This window comes from Rattus norvegicus, chromosome 10, assembly GCF_021556685.1.
Source record: "Rattus norvegicus strain SHRSP/BbbUtx chromosome 10, alternate assembly SHRSP_T2T, whole genome shotgun sequence".
Lineage (NCBI taxonomy): Eukaryota > Metazoa > Chordata > Mammalia > Rodentia > Muridae > Rattus > Rattus norvegicus.
The window spans coordinates 71,713,645-71,731,352 of NC_141543.1; the positions used below are offsets into that span (position 1 = coordinate 71,713,645).

At 49.0% G+C, this 17,708-nt stretch overlaps 1 protein-coding gene across 1 annotated transcript; it reads left to right on the plus strand.

Moving 5' to 3' along the window:
• Window positions 1-2,006: 2,006 nt before the first annotated feature.
• Tmem98 (transmembrane protein 98) lies at window positions 2,007-12,922 on the plus strand. The gene is made up of 7 exons (NM_001007672.1): window positions 2,007-2,081; window positions 4,136-4,319; window positions 4,966-5,097; window positions 6,300-6,333; window positions 8,138-8,253; window positions 10,746-10,805; window positions 12,113-12,922. The coding sequence occupies exons 2-7, from the start codon at window positions 4,189-4,191 to the stop codon at window positions 12,318-12,320; spliced, it is 681 nt and encodes a 226-aa protein (NP_001007673.1). The 5' UTR covers window positions 2,007-2,081; window positions 4,136-4,188; the 3' UTR covers window positions 12,321-12,922.
• The last annotated feature ends 4,786 nt before the right edge of the window (window positions 12,923-17,708 follow it).

Here is a 17,708-nt window from a genome sequence, read left to right on the forward strand (position 1 = left end):
ACAGTTTAACTGCCTAGCTTAAGCCCATCCATCATCCAACCACTAAGACAAACAGAGACAGCTCATCTAGGAGACTCTCCAGGAAATGAAGACCCTGCCCTGGTGCCTTTTTCTGATACTTGCTGCTGTGCTGTGACCTTTCCCTCACAGACAGGCACAGTGCTCCAAAGGTCTGCACGAAAGCACTTCAGAAGGTGATAAAGCCACTCCCCAGCCTTCTCTTCCAGAGAGGGCACCAAGAACAGAAGGAAAGCTCTTCCTCCTCCCTTGTGCTTATACATGTTGGGTTCACTCTACCGCTAGGCGGTGCACGGTGCAAACGAAGACTGGATGTTGACATTCAGTGTTCTTATATACTAGTTAGGTTTTTTTTTTAATTTATTTATTATATATAAGTACACTGTAGCTGTCTTCAGACACACCAGAAGAGAGCATCAGATCCCATTACAGATGGCTGTGAGCCACCATGTGGTTGCTGGGATTTGAACTCAGGACCTCAGGAAGAGCAGTTGGTGCTCTTAACTGCTGAGCCATCTCTCCAGCCCCGCTAGTTAGGTTTCTATGACTACCTGACATGCTGTGATTACCATGAGCAAAAGCAACTTGAGGAACAAAGGGTTATTTCACCTTGCAGGCTGTAGTTGTTCATTAAAGGAAGTCAGGGAAGGAACTCAGAGCAGGAACCTGGAGGCAGGAACTGAAGCAGAGACCTCAGAGGAGCTGCTGACTGGCTTGCCCCTCATGGGATGCTCAGCCTGCTTTCTTATACAATCCGGGATGGCTTGCCTGGGGGGTGGCATCCCTTAACAGTGGGCAGAACACTTGTGCCACATGTAGAAAGTCCTGCATCCAACCTCTAGCAGGGTAAAATAGGAGCACAAACAAATACCCCAAATTAAACAGAAACCCTGGGTGCTGGATGAGCCTACAGGCTCTGGTTTTCGGATACTGCAGCACGTTGATGGAGGAATCATCTGCATCCTTTGGTTCTTGTCATCTTTGGTCCTTGCCACTGGGATTGTTTCAGATCTGGACAGTCCGCCCAGGTTTTACTCCGCCCATTCAGGCTCTGCCTTTTCCTCAGGACAGACCAGAGACCTGATCATCCAGATCCCGTTCATCTCCCATTGTAAAACATGGTCTTTATAGTCTGGACGTTGGGAATCCCACGCAAATAACCCAAAGTCTGCTTCCTGGGCCTTTGGGGATCACTGAACTCCTAAGTTGCTGCTATCAGCTGGCATCTTTTTTTTTCTTTTTTTTCGGAGCTGGGGACCGAACCCAGGGCCTTGCACTTGCTAGGCAAACGCTCTACCACTGAGCTAAATCCCCAACCCCTCAGCTGGCAGCTTTAGGCCTGAAAGCAGCCTACAGGTGATTGTTAGCAGTCTGGACTGTGTCCTGACCTGTGAGGCGTGTCCTCTTTGCAGGAGAATTCCTAGGACGGGATCGTGGGCACGACACCCTGCCAGGGTCGGGCTAGGCAGTGCTTAGCAAGACTCTTATGTTAGGCTACTGGTTCGCTGTTAGCCCTGGGCCAGGCTTTTCCCCCAAAATGTGTGCCGTGTGTGTCACTGACGCTGACACCAGTTCCCAGGATCATTACAGAGGAGGGCAGCAAGGGACAGAGAAGTGAGGTCAAATCGCTCACAGCTATTGAGTCGCTACAATCAATCTGCAAGACAGCCGCTGGGGCCAGACCCAGCACTGTGCAAACTGTGGGAGCTCCTACCCCCACCCCAGGATGGCCAGCTGGAGGGCAGTGGGTGTGGGCGCACCACCCTCCTGCCCTGGCTTCAATGGGTGCACGTGGAAGGGTCCTCTGATCGCCAGTGACTGTCTCCTAGCTGCCCTGGCCTCCCGCGACGCCAATCCCCAGGCGGCCAGGGGCCTGGTGGGGACGGCGGCGCCTGGCAGCGGGGGATTTGGGTGCGCTGACTGGGCCGCCCAGCCGGGGGTGGATCTGGGTCCTCGGCCCGCCCGCCCTCCCGGCATGCCCCGCTGCTGGCCGCTGCGGGTAGCACTCGGACTTGGCCTTGGGGGACCGCGGGGAGCTGGCGAACCCCGGATCCTCAGTTGAGGTGGGTGAGCAAGCGGGGCGTGTGGTGTGTGGCGGGAAGGCTCTCTGTGGGCTGCCAGGACATTGCTTTGTTCTGTCCGGCGGAAACGGAGCAGCGCGCAAGTTGGGGACCAAACTTGAGCGCGCGTGTCAGCCTTCCCGGGGGGGAGGCGGGGCGGCAGGAGAGTCAAGGAAGGGAGAGAGGGTTGGATCCTGATGGGTTTAGAATCAAATGGAGGAGGAGGGCAAGAGGGAGATGGAGCGAGAAAGAGAGATCGAGGGAGAGAGGAAAAGTCACAGAGATACAGAGAACATACAAAGAAAGAAAAGCGCACAAAGGAACGCCCACACAGAGGAATCGCAGAAGGCGGCTGAGGGAAAGTTCAAGAAAGCAGACCTCAGAAAAACACTCTGAAACTACTGGAAAAGAGAGAAGAGAAAGTGGCACTCTCACGCGGGGTGGTGGTGGTGCTTGGAGAAATGGGGGGCATGGGAGAGAGGGTATGAGGAGCCTGGAGAAGGGGATACATTGGAGGAAATCATCTAGAAAGGGAGACATAAATCAGGAGGAAAGAAAAGGATTAACACGGCTAGTCAGGGAAGGACAGTACAGACAGTGTCTAGAGAAACTGAGGCAAACGTTGTTCCTTCACCTTCCTGCTTTCCCAACAGAGGTATAAGATAAAAAAAAAAAAACCAAAAACCAAAAAACAAACAAACAAAAACAGAGAGAGCAGCTTTTGCAGACATTTCGCGCGGAGGAAGCTTCCTTGGCAATTTAAGCCAGTTAAGTCTCTGCTCTGTTTACCCATCCCTCAAAATTCAGCTCAATCATCCCCAGGTCTGCGAAGGAGGCTTTTCTAGAAAGTGCCATGCAAATGCAATCTCTTTATTATCCAAGTCTGCACATAGCCCATCAACACAGCTGAATCCTCTTCCCCACCAGTTCATTGGCACGGGGTCGGGTCGGGGCTGTGTCTTCTCATCTCTAGTGTTCAGAATTCAGTGTTGCAATGCAGATGGTCAATGCGTGCTCCCTGAGTGACCGTCAAGAGAGTTTGAATTCTCAGAGATAAGCACTGCACATAGACTAAGTACAAATGGAAGGAACTGACTGGCCTGGGGTCATACAGACTGCCGGGGCAGAGCACTCCTCTTTTGTAGGTGAAGAAATTAAACCAGGGAGGGAGGAGACTTTTTCAAAGGGATGCCTATGGTAGGCCTGCCCCGAAAGGATGCTGTGAAGACCACTTCTCTGAGATGCTCGGGCCTGAGTTACCCTGATAGGCTGAGTCACCCTGCAGTAAGAAATGTCTCATGTTCAGGATGTTGGTCCCATAGGATTACATCATATAATGACATCATAGCTGGTCTTAGTTTGTGTAAGTTCAGCTTTGCGTTTGACAATGGCCACAACACCCGGCAATACGTTTCTCAGGACAGAAGTGTGTTGTTAAGCCATACCTGTTGTAGGTGTGAAAGAACCTGCCAGATGATGCTAGGCAAGGAATACTCCACACTGCTTGTAAGTTTCCAACTCTGAAAGTCAGAACCCGTCGCAGAGTTTTCATTCTTCCTTAGAAAGGAAAAGGAAGGTGACTGTTGGTTTCACTTTGGACGGGTAGCTTTCTGCTGGCCAGCTATGTAGACTTGGGCAACTCCTTAACCTCCTGGAATCTCACTTTCTTCACCATAAAGTAGAGATACCCCATACGATGGTTGCTAGACAAGTTAACACATCCGGAGTGTCTGACACAGAGGAGCTCCTTGCTGAGTACAACCTTCTTCCGCCATGGTATTATTTCACATACATGTAACGTGCAATCATCATGGCCGGTGCAAATGTGTCCCAAGCTTCAAAAGTTAGCTCATTTTAACCAGAAAATAACCACTTACCATAAAAGACAAGGGGAATTCAGGCGTAGTCTAGGATGCCCTTGGGTTTGCAGGTGACTTGAGGGAGCCTTGCTACCCTCTCCATTCTCACTGGCCATTTCCAGCAGGTAAGATCTGGCTGCCCCTCCCCTCCACCTGCCTCATCATTACCAGGCCTGCTTGACTCTATGTTCTCTCCAGCTTCCACCCGCTCAGAGGATGTGAGTGGACTGCAGCTGGGAGCCCCTGGAAGCATGGAGACTGTGGTGATCGTTGCCATAGGTGTGCTGGCCACCATTTTCCTGGCCTCGTTTGCTGCTTTGGTGGTGGTCTGTAGGCAGCGCTACTGCCGGCCTCGAGACCTACTGCAGCGCTATGATTCCAAGTGAGTAGACTGTGGTGGGTCGGGGGTGCGTTGGGGTGGGGAGCTGACAACAGGAAGCCAGAGGGACAGAAGGAATTTGGAGCTGGCCACTTCTGCCCAGCTTTTCCCTCTTTTAAGTGGTTCCTGCAGGCTCCACTTCATGCTCTAAAAACTCCAGAGCTTAAGAACGTTCCTTAAGGACACCGCATCCTGAGGCACCTCTTTCTCTGTTCATTCAGTCATGGAGAAGTCACTGAATGTGTTCACCTGACACGAAAGCCACTTTTCCATGCTAGCTAGCTACCTCATTTGTCAGGGGGATGAGCCAAAGACATCTCCAGCCAAAACCCTGGGAACAGACATCTAATGCCCACACTTAAGCCACACACTCAAGCAACAGGTGTTCCAGATCGTGCAGCCCCAACACGGGGTGCTCCTTGCACAGCCCATTTCCTTCTTCGTCATGCCTTGTTGGGTGAAATCTGATTTTGTGAGTAAGGCCAGTTTAGGGACTTTGAGCAGAGAAAGCTATAAGGGTGTTAACGACCAAACTTAGGGTTCTGGTGTTTACCTTAACTCTGTCAGCATCTCTTGTGAATGCCCATTTATATGTCCCCGGAAGGCTCTGCTTTGCAAAGAATGTCCTAACAGTGGCTATCCCTTCCAGGCCTATTGTGGACCTCATTGGTGCTATGGAGACCCAGTCTGAACCCTCCGAGTTAGAGCTGGATGATGTTGTCATCACCAACCCCCACATCGAGGCCATTCTGGAGAATGAAGACTGGATTGAAGATGCCTCGTAAGGCGCCAGGGAACTTTGGCTTTCTAGTCCTTTGGGATGGCCAAGGGACTTCTGGGTACCTTCAAGAACACTCCAGAGCTCCTCCCCCGCCCTCACCATGAGGGATGTCAGCATAGGGCATGACAGTGTTTGTTCTTGTTCTGTTCCTCTCACTTTGTAGACTTGAAAACCCAGGCAGTAAGACGTGTGGCAGGCATCATTATAACGTCCCTAGTGTGGTTGGGTTATTCTTGGACTGCCTGAGGATTTTTGAGTCAGCCCCAGGCAACCTTTGCTTTCAGTGTCCCAGGGAGGGCTGTCCATTTAACAGGACAGGTCTTTGAGACCCGTGTATCACTTCTTTTCATTATCCTTTTATCTTGTTGTTTACTGATGCACGCTTTTGAGGTGCATATACAGGGTATGCGGCCAGGCCCTGCAGACATCAAAATGACAGGAGCTAGAACTGGACCCAAGCCAGTGTCATAGAGGCTTTAGGGGGTCTCTGTGTGTGGGAGTTAGCAGGGTTCAGGTCTGCTAGGGTAAGAAGATCAATGTAGTTTTGAGGAAACATGTCCCAGAGGGGTGCATTTTAAAAGATGTTTAAAATTGTGCTTGTGTTTCATGTTGACATTTTCATACATGTATATCATGTATTTTAATCATCTCCCATCTTCCTCCTACTTCTGTGATACCTTTCTCTTCCTAAGTAGCCTTCCTAATATCTCCTTCTTTCATGTCCTGTGTGTGTGTGTGTGTGTGTGTGTGAGAGAGTGAGAGCGAGAGCGAGAGCGAGAGCGAGAGAGAGAGAGAGAGAGAGAGAGAGAGAGCGCACCCCATTTAGTTGCTTATAGGAGCATGGCCATCCCAATAGTGGCCTCGCAACCAACTAAGAAAATGTCTCTCCTTTTCCTCTACTTAACAACCACTAACTGCTTATAAGCCCTTGTAGAGCATGGGGCCTGGTAAGCCCCTCCCCTGAGTAGGTGCCTTTTGACTTGGGTTTGCGAAGGGGAACTCACCAGGCTGAGCCTAAGGGAGAGGACATGTTGGACACTTGGCAGGTGGTGACCGAACTGGCTGGAGGAGTGGGTTGGATGTGTATGCTATAGCACTGGGGAATTCTGCTTGGAGGTGGTACTGGCTGAAGAACAGAGTGGGGAGCTGGAAGGGATTGGGCACCTTAGAGCAGCACTGACACGTTCCTCTTGTCTCCTCAGGGGCCTCATGTCCCACTGCATCGCCATCTTGAAGGTAATACTCTGATTTCCCTGTGAGGTCAAGGGCTGTTGCTGGAGCACCACAGGTGCACATGGAGTTGACCTTGCAGTGGTCCCTTGTTAGCCTCGTGCTGTATTTCTACTGTGCGCTGCTATCTCTCCCTGTCAGGTCTGTTTCACATTAGCGTTCTAAATATCCTCTTTGGGCTTTTTCCCAATCTGGTTCTCTTCACACAGTGACTTATGGAAAGGACAGATTGTGGGGGGGGTGTCCAGTAATAATTTTACCAACCATGGGGAAGGCTGGGTATCTGAGGTCATGGAGCTGCCACATCAAGGCTTCCCACGGGATCCTTTATTAATTCCGAGCTCCGTCCAGGGAATGCATCCTGTATTTGGATTTCTGTTACCTTAGGATTTCCCCTGACTTCCTTGGTGAAAAAAGTCAAACGGGACAATCAGAGTTACAAAAACCAGAATCCCAAATTACAACTTCTACTTGAAGGCAGACTTTGGTCTTTGAAGGCCGGAATCTTCCAAAGATTACATCCAATTTACACGGTAGCCATCTGCATAGTTCCAGCACTCATTTCGCAACTCTTGCCTGATATTATTTCTCCTAATAGAATAATAACAACGTGCAAATATTTAACAAAATGCAAATATGAGTTTCTGCACATCAACAACCTTATCTCTTTGTCTACTAATTATTCAGTATTTCAAAAGAGACAACTCGATCTTTTCTCTAGGGTCACTCAGTACAGGATATTAAAAAGCCCTTTATTGGCTTCTTCTTTGGCTATCTCTGTAGGAAACTGTTGCCTCAGAATCAGGAAGCTCCTTGGATGTCTAAGTATGGCTGCACATGCAGATGTGGTTGTAGGCAAAGGTAGATAGGTTCACAGACTAGAGCAGTAAACCATATTACATTTCCTTTTGCCCAGACATGGTATGTCCTGGGCTTTGTTTTCCTCCCGTCCTTTTCCATCAAAGGGGGACGGCCTGCTTCTTGGATTGGGGAGCTTAGGTAAAGAAAAGGGCTTCTGAACTTCCTCTTAAAGACCCCCAGCATGTCTTTGCTCCATCATCTCCCCTATAGTAGGAGTGTGGAGAGTGGGGGAATCTTCCTTCCCAGTGGCCTCTTGACCATTCTTTTTCCTGCTTCCCAGCCCCAAGTACCAGCAGGCAGTGGGGCTTCTTTGCAGGGATAGAGGCATGCTTGGTTTGGGCATGAGGGAATACAGAAAGGGGCCACAAGCTTTGGAGCTGGCCAGTAGTGTGGGAGGAAGAGGAAGAAGCCCATGTGTTGTCATCTTGCCTTTGGCCTACTTTTTCCGGAGCCTTTTATTTTATCATCACCCAGACAGAGGTACTAATAACTCCCACCCTCGAAAACCGTCAACATAGGTGCCATTATCGGAGAATGCGCCTAAAGGAAACAGTTGCCCTTTGCCCGGCCCTGTTTCTGTGAGCACCCCACTGGAGATACTATCCATTTAGAAGTCTAAGTCGTGAGGTGATAGAAAGTATTCCCCCAAATCAAGGTGGTAAAATTGGAGCGCGTGATTTTTTTCTTAGATGGATTATTCCAGCTTAGTCCTCAATGGTCTGAAGTTCTGCCCTTGATATGAGCGCCCCTCCCCACCCCACAGCTACCACCCAGGCTATTCGCTTTTGCCTCTTTCCACCCCATTTCCTCTCATCACTAGGGTAGGAGCCAGCTTAGTGGCGGTGCCCAGGGTGGGGCCGTGTTTATATTTGTCAGGGTGCCAGAACCTTTGGTGTGGGGGTGGGGAGCCAGGTCACCTCCATCACCTCTTGTCTCCTTGTTATGTTAGATTTGTCACACACTGACAGAAAAACTTGTTGCCATGACAATGGGTTCTGGGGCCAAGATGAAGACGTCGGCAAGTGTCAGCGACATCATCGTGGTGGCCAAACGGATTAGCCCAAGGTGAGCGGTCAGTGGATGTCAGGTCCCACACTCCACAGGGGAAGCTGAGGTAGCCAGCAAGGCTAAGCACCCACTGCTTTATTTATTTTTTTAATTTTTTTTTATTTATTATATATAAGCACACTGTAGCTGTCTTCAGACACACCAGAAGAGGGCATCAGATCTCATTACAGATGGTTGTGAGCCACCATGTGGTTACTGGGATTTGAACTCAGGACCTCTGGAAGAGCAGTCAGTGCTCTTAACCACTGAGCCATCTCTCCAGCTCCCGCACCCACTGCTTTAAACAGTAGGTCTGCAGTCTCTGTTATCGAAACTGCCTACTATGTATACTGTATATACTATATATACTGTGTATACAGAGCTGCCTACCATGGGCATTCCTAAGCTGAGGTGGTTTAACAGTTCAGTATAACTGGGCTGACAGTCTGTGGCTCTACTGACAGCTCCTGCCCTTACCTGGTCAGCCTCCCTTCCCTTGCTACGCTGTGGCAGTCAGCCGGCACATTTCCCACTGAATCCTATGCTACATCTCCAGTGACTTTGCAGTCGTGCCCTTAGATCCAAGCCCCTAGGTATACTGGGGACTGGTTTGGGGGATACCTTCCTTCCATGTTGGCTCTCATTTTCTGCTTGATTCTCAGCCTAGCGCTGGGTGGGAAGGGAAGCCACAGAGCATTCAGACCTCCTGAATTCCTGGCTGTCTGCAAAATCCCCTGTGGGAGGTACCCGGCAGAGCCTCAGTCAACAACTACACCCCCTCAGTTGGACTGGATTTTGCAAAGAAAAATAAAGCCTTTTTCTTAGGGCAAAAGGACGAGCTGAATGCGTGCTGCCACCTGGTGGCTGGTATGTGGATTGGTTATCAAATGACAGATTCCAGGAAAGTGTTCTTATCAGTCACCTGACCCCTCAGCCTTGAATGGCCTCCACTGTGCATTCCTGGTGCCTGGGTTAAGTCACAAACAACCAGGCTTTTCTCTCAAGAGTAACCTAGTAAGGCTCAGGAGGAGCCATGTGGAAGATCCTCTGAGAAATACAAGACTTGGTGTATTTGAACTCTGTCTAGGTTGTCAGTGAGTTGAGAAGCTGAGAGGGAGGATGCAGGCCAGAATAGCTCCTGGCTCTGGAGTTGCCCCATGGGTGTAAATACCTGGTTAGCATCAGCGGCTGCATGAGACACCCCCACCCTTCCAGGCTCCAACTTGTGCCAGGCATGGCGGATGATCTTCCACTATTTTCAGACGGTGTGGTGCTCGTGTCTGCTGGACACTTCCTTGTGCTTTTTATTACTTCTGAGACCCATTCATGGGAATTGGCAGGCCCTGAGGTGCAGATTATAAATGGGGTGTTAGGGTGCTGATTTCTGAGAGGGGACAGGGTTAACTGTGACGAGGTGAGAGTGGGGCATTGCCAGGAGGGCAGAGCTCTCTACAGAGTGCCCCGGACAACCTCCCTCGTGTTTCTTGCCAGACTTTTTCTCTCTTGTTTTCTTCATTTGGGCTCATGAGTTCTCCCTCTGGCTGAAATTTGTCCCCGTGTCCTTCCTGTTTAATTTTCTCCGTCTGTCATGACGATGATTTATTGTTTCAAGGAGAGCAGTTTCTGCCTTGGGCTCTGCAGGGGGGGAAGGGGCTAGCGGGGACACACGCCGAAGATGGTCACGCCTCTGTTCCTGCCATCCAGCTCCTCAGGCCTGAGAGTGAGGGCTGCATAGTTTTCTTGGTGCTTTTAGAAATCAAATTATACAGTTTTTTTTTCTTTGTACCAAGTGATCCTGGGAGCAAAATCTTGCACCCCACAAATTAGAACAGGTATAAATTTAACTTAAAATACTAGCCACAGACTATCCAGGAAGGAAAAAACAGACAGACAGACAGACACACAGACAGACAGACAGACACACACACACACACACAGTGGAGATGTTTGAACTCAAATGGCAACTTTTTTTAATGCTGTATGTCACTGTGTTTGCATCTGTAAAAACACAAAAGTAATAAATATTTATAAAAATTAAACTACTTCAGGAATAGATTTTCTATTCCTAAAGAGAGGTACTCCCTAAGTCCACCCGTCCCAATCTGGGGAGATTAGCCACTGTTAAATGGTGAGCATTCGCTTAGGCCTCCCGCCTTGCATTTCCTAGCTTTGGCTTATCGTTTATGTACGTAAAAGGATACAGCAAGCTCATGCTCGGTCATTACCTTCTCAACTCAGTAGTGATCCCGAGCATCGCGCCACGTGTATAACCTCACACGTTTTTTAACTCCTGGAACAAAAGCAAAACAAAGAGAAGGGATATTTTCCAAGCGGAATCTGAAGTCTTTCTGTTAGACTCAGTCTGGGTGTGCAGAACCAGATGGAGAAAGGACCCCCAGAGAGAGTGGGTGTGCAACACCACCAGAGAAGTCTAGAGTGAGGATGGAAAGAAAGGAGGGAGGAGAGGAGTAAGTAAAATGTTGACCATAGTCCCCATTGCCTCCCCTTAGAGTGGACGACGTCGTGAAGTCAATGTACCCTCCACTGGACCCCAAGCTCCTGGATGCACGGTGAGAGGGAGGATGTGGGACTCCTCTTGTCACATTTCAGGGTCACTGTTCTCAAGCCTGTCAGGTTGGCTACCTGGGTTATTTAGAGAGGGTGTTTTTCCAGATTTCTAACCGCCCCTGGCTCAATGGATTCGTCTCCTTCCATGTTAACAGTGAGCCATTCAGTAAGCCGAGCCTGGCAGGTGACAGAGCCCAGTCTCCTTCCTGAATCCCTAAGATCGAAGTGCAAGCCCTGCATGCTTAGCTCTGCTAACTGTGCCTCCCTGCACTCCACTCCCCGTCCCTCCCTCTGATCTTTGGACTTACCCAGGTGCCACACCTTGCTGGAAGCTCTGCCCAGCGTGGCTGGATGAGGTGAGCCCAGCAACAAAAACATGTAACACGTCAGCCACAGTGGAAGTCACTCCCCATCAGCTGTCTCAGGAACTACTCCTCCTCACCCTCCTCCCCACCCTCCCCTCCCCTCCCCAGAATGTACTCAGCCCATAAAATACCTACCTACTGTCTCCATTTGATTTGTGAGGCTCCCACTGACATGTTGTGTAATGGTTGCCGGGTGGCCAGTAAGTCATGACGTGTCTTGGGTTTCTCTGTCTGCTCCTTGTGCTGCTCAGCTTTCTCTACGGGTTAGCAATCGATAATGGAGCCCTGAACACATCCGGCACACTCACCATATACAAATTATTTCATGGTGAATCTTTCAACCAAAAAGAAAAGAAAGAAGGAAAACAGTAATAACAAAAAACAAAACCCTCCTCCTCAATTTGATTTTCAATTACATTTTCTTTAGTGTTGAATAAGCCAGCCCTGGGCTTATTGATTTGTGATCAGTAAGGGATGCTCACTGAGGAGGGATATATATATATATATATATATATATATATATATATATATATATATATATTTATGGCCCATCTTTAAGTGGGCAGCATTAGAGATCTGCTCATCCAATTGAACACGTCCAAATTGTTTCATGAAACACTCTTCCGGGAGCGGTTAATGGGTGTGTTGCCGAAAGCCTCTCCCACCATCTGAATACGTTTACCAGCTCTCTGGTTTCCCCACGGAGCTGTGTTAATCTCATTAAAGGCTCTGAGACCTTCTGTTAACTAACCGTGTTTAAGCCAGTCATGCCCCACGTACTTCAGTGCGGATCCACTGTGTTAAGTAACCGCTCATCTTCCAGGGAAGGGTTTCCGGTTTGGGGAACACTAACTTAGAGTGCGCGTTCATTTGGGCTTCTGGGCAAAGTTCTCCACTTTCTACAGAGTCTGATCTTTTTTCTTTTTTCTTTTTTTCCTCCCTAGGACAACCGCTCTGCTCCTGTCCGTTAGTCACTTGGTGCTAGTGACCAGGAATGCCTGCCACCTCACCGGGGGCCTAGACTGGATCGACCAGTCACTGTCTGCTGCGGAGGAGCACCTGGAAGTCCTTCGAGAGGCAGCCCTGGCTTCTGAGCCAGATAAAAGCCTCCCCAACCCCGAAGGCTTCCTGCAGGAACAGTCGGCCATTTAATCATCGTCGAGGCCCTGTTTCTGCCCCTGGGTGAACCTTCTACTTCCTGTACATTTAGTTGTTCTCTAGAGCTCGAGCGGCCAGCCCTGGGTGCAGGGTAAAGCCGAGAGTCTCACGCTGGATGCCTCTGCTGCAGTGGCAAAGAGTGGCTGGAGAGTGGCAGTGTAACACCACGTCTACCGCAGAGCGCAGAAAGCTGCCGGGCTCGCTGCTACATTTTAGTTCATTTAATGTTTCCAAGAAAATCGAGTTGCCCTCTAAGAATCGAGAGGCTTCACATTAAATTAGAATTTCCGGCTTCTGAAAATCAAGGCGGGGCAACAAGGACAATCAGAACTAAGTGGCGGGGTTGAGATTGTTTCTGTATCTTTGGGTGACCCTTGCACTCCCCTTGCTGTTTTGTTTGTGTTTTAGGGCCTGATCCCTGATGTCCCGGAGCTCCCCACTCCCACCCCGCTTCTCTTGTACCTTCTTCCCCTTTCCCATTTGTGTTAGAAGCTGAGGAATACAGAGTTGATTGTTTCCTTTTTTATCACTATGCCTGCAATTTTACTTCACAACCACTAGGCGAATAGTAAACTTGTTCTTCTGTTTTCCTCAAACGTGTGGTTACTGAGTCAAGTGTATTTGTGGGGTATATGGTGGAATGTGTGAGAACTGAGGACAGGTGATGAGGTCCCGAGAATCTTGAAGGTGCTCTGTGTGTGTGTGTGTGTGTGTGTGTGTGTGTGTGTGTGTGTGTGTGTGTGTGTGTGTGTGTGCCCTTTATTTCTGGAATCTCACAAATACTGAAAAATGAAAGGCACTTTTTTTGTTTTTGTTTGTTTGTTTGTTTTTAGTGGTAGCCTTAAATTTGAGATCCCCCAGCCTCAGCTTCTACAGTGCTGGGATCACTGGTATCTAATACCACCCCCACTGAAAATGGGAATTTTTCTGACCTGAGAACTCAGTGGGAGCCAGCTCGAGGCCACATACTCCAGATCATGTGATTTCCATCCCACTCGTTAGGGAAGCTGTAGAATCTTCTTTCCACATTTCCAGAAGCAGCCTTGCTCTTGGATGCTGGGGCTGACTCGCTGTTGCCAGGGTCCTGTCTCTGTCATTAAGCATGGTTGGAGCAACCTCTGACCTCATTTTAGTTTTCTCTGCTATAACTCAAGTCAGCAAGCGCTTTTAGCTTGATATTGGGGTACCAGGAACTCAGCCCTTAGTCCAGGATCGTGTTTGTTTGTGGTTGGCATATCCATTCTCTCCTGGCAAGAAAGCAGCTCTGACCAGCACAGTATGTACCCAGGAGGAGCAACCAGAATTACCCTTTTAGATTTCAAGGTGGATTCCAGGAGAAGCCTGTTAGATGTCTCCTCCCATCAATCCTAAAAGTGTTATGCAGTTAACTCCTTGCTGCTGGAAGCTGTGGCTGGGAAATGTCCGAAAAACAAAAACAAAACAAAACAAAACAAAAAACCCATTCTGCCTTTTTCACTTAAGGCCTCCACAGACAGTTCTCACAGCCTGACTTTTGTCTTCTTTCTTCTCACTTTGAGACCCAATTGCCTCACTGTACATCTGAGGCTGCAATGGCTGCCACTGTGGTAAATGTCCTCTGCACTTGAACCCTTGTCTTGAGCTCGAGAGAAGCAAGTCTAAATTGGGATCTCAGTTGCCATTTACTCTGGGTAGAGGATGGGGATGGGGCGCTCTTGAGTTCTTTAAGGTATTATCTGCCATTGCTTACCTTTCCTGAGCCTGGGAGGTCTGTTAGCCATCACAGTATACCTTCTGTCAGGAGGACAGATTGCTCAGGACCTGAGGAGTGTCTGGGGTTGGGGGAGGAGAGGAAAGGAGAGAGGTTGTGTGTGTGTGTGTGTGTGTGTGTGTGTCTGTCTGTCTGTCTGTCTGTCTGTGAGTGTGTGTGCTCATGCATGTGCACATGCACTCGTGTGTGCATGCACAAACATGTTTTGGCACAGGCTAACTTTTTCAGTGCTGTGCAAACAAAAAGCCTCTGTAACCTGTATTAGGACCTGGGCAACAGCAAGCCAGTTCCAGCTACACCTTTGGGGTAGAGGGTGACCCCACTCCTCCTGACCCTTGGGGATCTTGCCCGAGTCAATGCTCACTTTGGAAAGGATGGGTGGTAAGTGTGGATCTCAGGAATGTCTCTGCTGGGTGTGGCTTGCCAGATAGCAGATGCATCTCGAGTCCCCAGCTTAGTAGTGTCTGTGGAAATGGTGATAGAGCCATTCTCCCATGATTCCATCCTCTCTCACCCTAGGTCCGCTGGCCTCAAACTAATGAAGAGGCTCCAAAGGAATAGGAATCCAGCGAGACTTGAAGTCAGAATTTGGTTTGAGTTTGTGCCTGGCCCTTTGCTATGGGAGCTGGGACGAGTTCCTTAGCCTCTACGGCCATTAGCTTTTCTTATCTGTAAAGTCAAGGTTGCTGCTTCTTACTGTGGTGTGGCAATCAAATGAGATGGGCTGTATGGGATGTCCAGCTGTGCCCCTGGCCCTGACTAGCCAGTGTCAACTCTGCCGTCCTGACAAGGCTCTGATCACAGGTGACTCCAGAGACATCGCTCTAGTTACCATGGCTGTGTTCTCGCATCCACGCCATGTGTGAGCGAACCAGCTGAGTGGCCAAAAGTGTAAAGCAGGGCACTGGGGAAGTGGCTGGCTCGGTCTATGAAGCACTTGCCAAACTGGCATAAGAGGGTGAATTTGGATCCCCAGAAACCATGTAAAAAGTTGGTGGGTGTGGCATACATCTAGAGGGTGTGGCACACATCTGGAGCAGGGGGAGGACAGAGATCACTGGCCAGTCAGCCTAGCCAAATTGGGGGGCTCTGGGTTCAGAAATAGACCCTGTCTCAAAAAATAAGCAAAATGGAGGTCAATGGACATCAACCTCTGGGCTCTACAGTTCACAAGCACCTTCATGCGCTCATACTTGCACACATGCGTGTACACACACACACACACACAAACACACACACACACACACACACACACACACACACACACACACACACACAGGGAGAATAGTTTAGTCTTATTCCGGCCCACCCTTAGAATATTTAGGTCACCAAGACCTTCACATTAATGGCTCCACAGTAGTCTTTTAATGTTCAATGGACTCAAACCTATATTCCTCCCAGAAAACCTCCACCATCTGTAAAATCTATGGGACACTCTTCTTGGCTTATAACTCGCCCTGGTGCTCTCTGAACCTCTTCATTCTGGGGCTTCCTTATCTCCTAAGGCTGTGCCCACTGGGGCCTGGAAAATGGCTCCAAGTTCTAAGGCCCTGAGTTACCTTCTGACCTTGGAAATTTGGAGATTTATCAGATAAAGAATTTTCACCCAGTGTCTATCTCTGTCTTTTTTTCTTTTTAAAGATTTCTTTTCTTCCCTTTCTTTCTCTCTCTCTCTCTCTCTCTCTCTCTCTCTCTCTCTCCCCCTTCCTTCCTTCCTTCCTTTCTTTCTTTCTTTCTTTCTTTCTTTCTTTCTTTCTTTCTTTCTTTCTTTCTTTCTTTCTTGTATACATGTACACTGTTACTCTCTTCAGACACACCAGAAGAGGGCATCAGATCCCATTACAGATGATGTGAGCCACCATGTGGTTGCTGGGAATTGAACTCAGGACCTCTGCAAGAGCAGTCAGTGCTCTTAACTGCTGAGCCATCTCTCCAGCTCCCCCTTCCTCATCCTTCTATTATGCAATCTCTGAGGGAGGTATACTGCACTAGATGCTGGGGACATGGGACAAAAGGCACGAGCTGTGCCCTTAAGGAGCAAGAGAAACGTAGGAGCAGCTGGCAGAATCAGGACCGAAGCTGAAGCTGTAATGGAAGGGCTCTCTTAAGACATTGCACTGGTGGTTGGGGATTTAGCTCAATGGTAGAGTGCTTGCCTAGTAAGCACAAGGCCCTGGGTTCAGTTCTCAGCTCCGGGGGGGGGGGGGGGGTAAAAAAAAAAAAAAGACATTGCACTGGTTGTCAACTGACACAAGCTAAAATGAGGTGGGAAGAGAGAACCTCAGTGGAAAAAGTGTCCCCACCAGACTGGCCTGTAGGCAAGATTGTGGGACTTTTCCTAGTTCTTCTTGATTGGTGTGAGAGGGCCCAGGTCCAGCCCATTGTGGGTGGGGCCACTCTCGGGCAGGCGAGCCTGAGTTCTATAAGAAAGCCGGCTGAAGAAGCTCTAAGGAGTAGTTCAGTCAGCAACACTCTTTCTTTGCTCCTGCCTTGAGCCCTGACTTTCCTGGATTGGATGATGGACCACAAACTGTTAAGAGGAAATACACCTTTTCTCTCGAAGATACTTTTGATTAGTGTTTTTGTTTTGTTATTAATCGCAGCAACAGAAACTATGACTAAGACAACCATAGGGAGGCACATGGGTTCCAAAGCAGGGAAAGGACATATGGGGAGGGGGGCAGAATCCAGGAAGTTGCCCATGCCCAGGAGAATGGAGATGTAGCCCAGGCATCCCAGACAGCATAGAAGGGCCAGGGGCCAAGAGAGCATGGCAAGCCTGGGAGATGCAGGTGCCTGGGAACTGGGCAGGATAGAAGGACATCAGAAAGGCCATTTTAAGTGATATTAAGGACCCAGTGCCTCATCTTGATTATAAAAGGGGCACTATAGAAAGATGTGAAGCAGAGGGATGACATGGTCACATTTGCAATTTAGAAAGACAGAAACTATGGCCCTGGGCTCCAGGACTCTGATACTTACCTGATGCCCCGGAAAGCTTGCATTCTCACAAGCCTAGAAGGCTTAGAACTGCATCACAGTTTAAAGGCAGCTGGGAAGCTTGTTTAGAACAAAGCAGAGGGGCTAGACAGCAGAACTAGACATACTGTAATGTCTGCTTGTGGTGCTCGGGGCCTCTGTCCAGACACTTATGACCAGTGCTGAGCATTGAAGCAAAACCAACTCCATTTTGCCTCAGCCCATTTGTACCGCTCTGTTCATTTTTGTAATTTGTGGTACTGGCAATGGTACCAAGGGCTTTATCAGCGCAAGGCAAGCATGCTACTATTGTACCACACTCCCCAGCCCAGCTTATTTGTGTGTATGTGTATGTTCAATGTGTGTGCAGGTGTGCATGTGTGTGCATGTGTGTGCGTGTGTGTGCATGCATGAGTATGCATGCATGAGTGTGTATGCATATATATGAATATGCACCAGAGGTTTCAGGAGCTGTTTACCTTGATTCTTGTTTGGATTTTTTTTTTTTTGCCTGGGACTTTGGTGATTAGGCTAGACTGGCCAACCAAGAAGCTCCAAGGACATCTGCCTGTCTCCATCTTCCCAAGTGTGGGGATTAAACGTGTGCGCTGCTAAAAAGGTTTTTTTTTTTCTTTTTTCTTTTTTTAAAATTC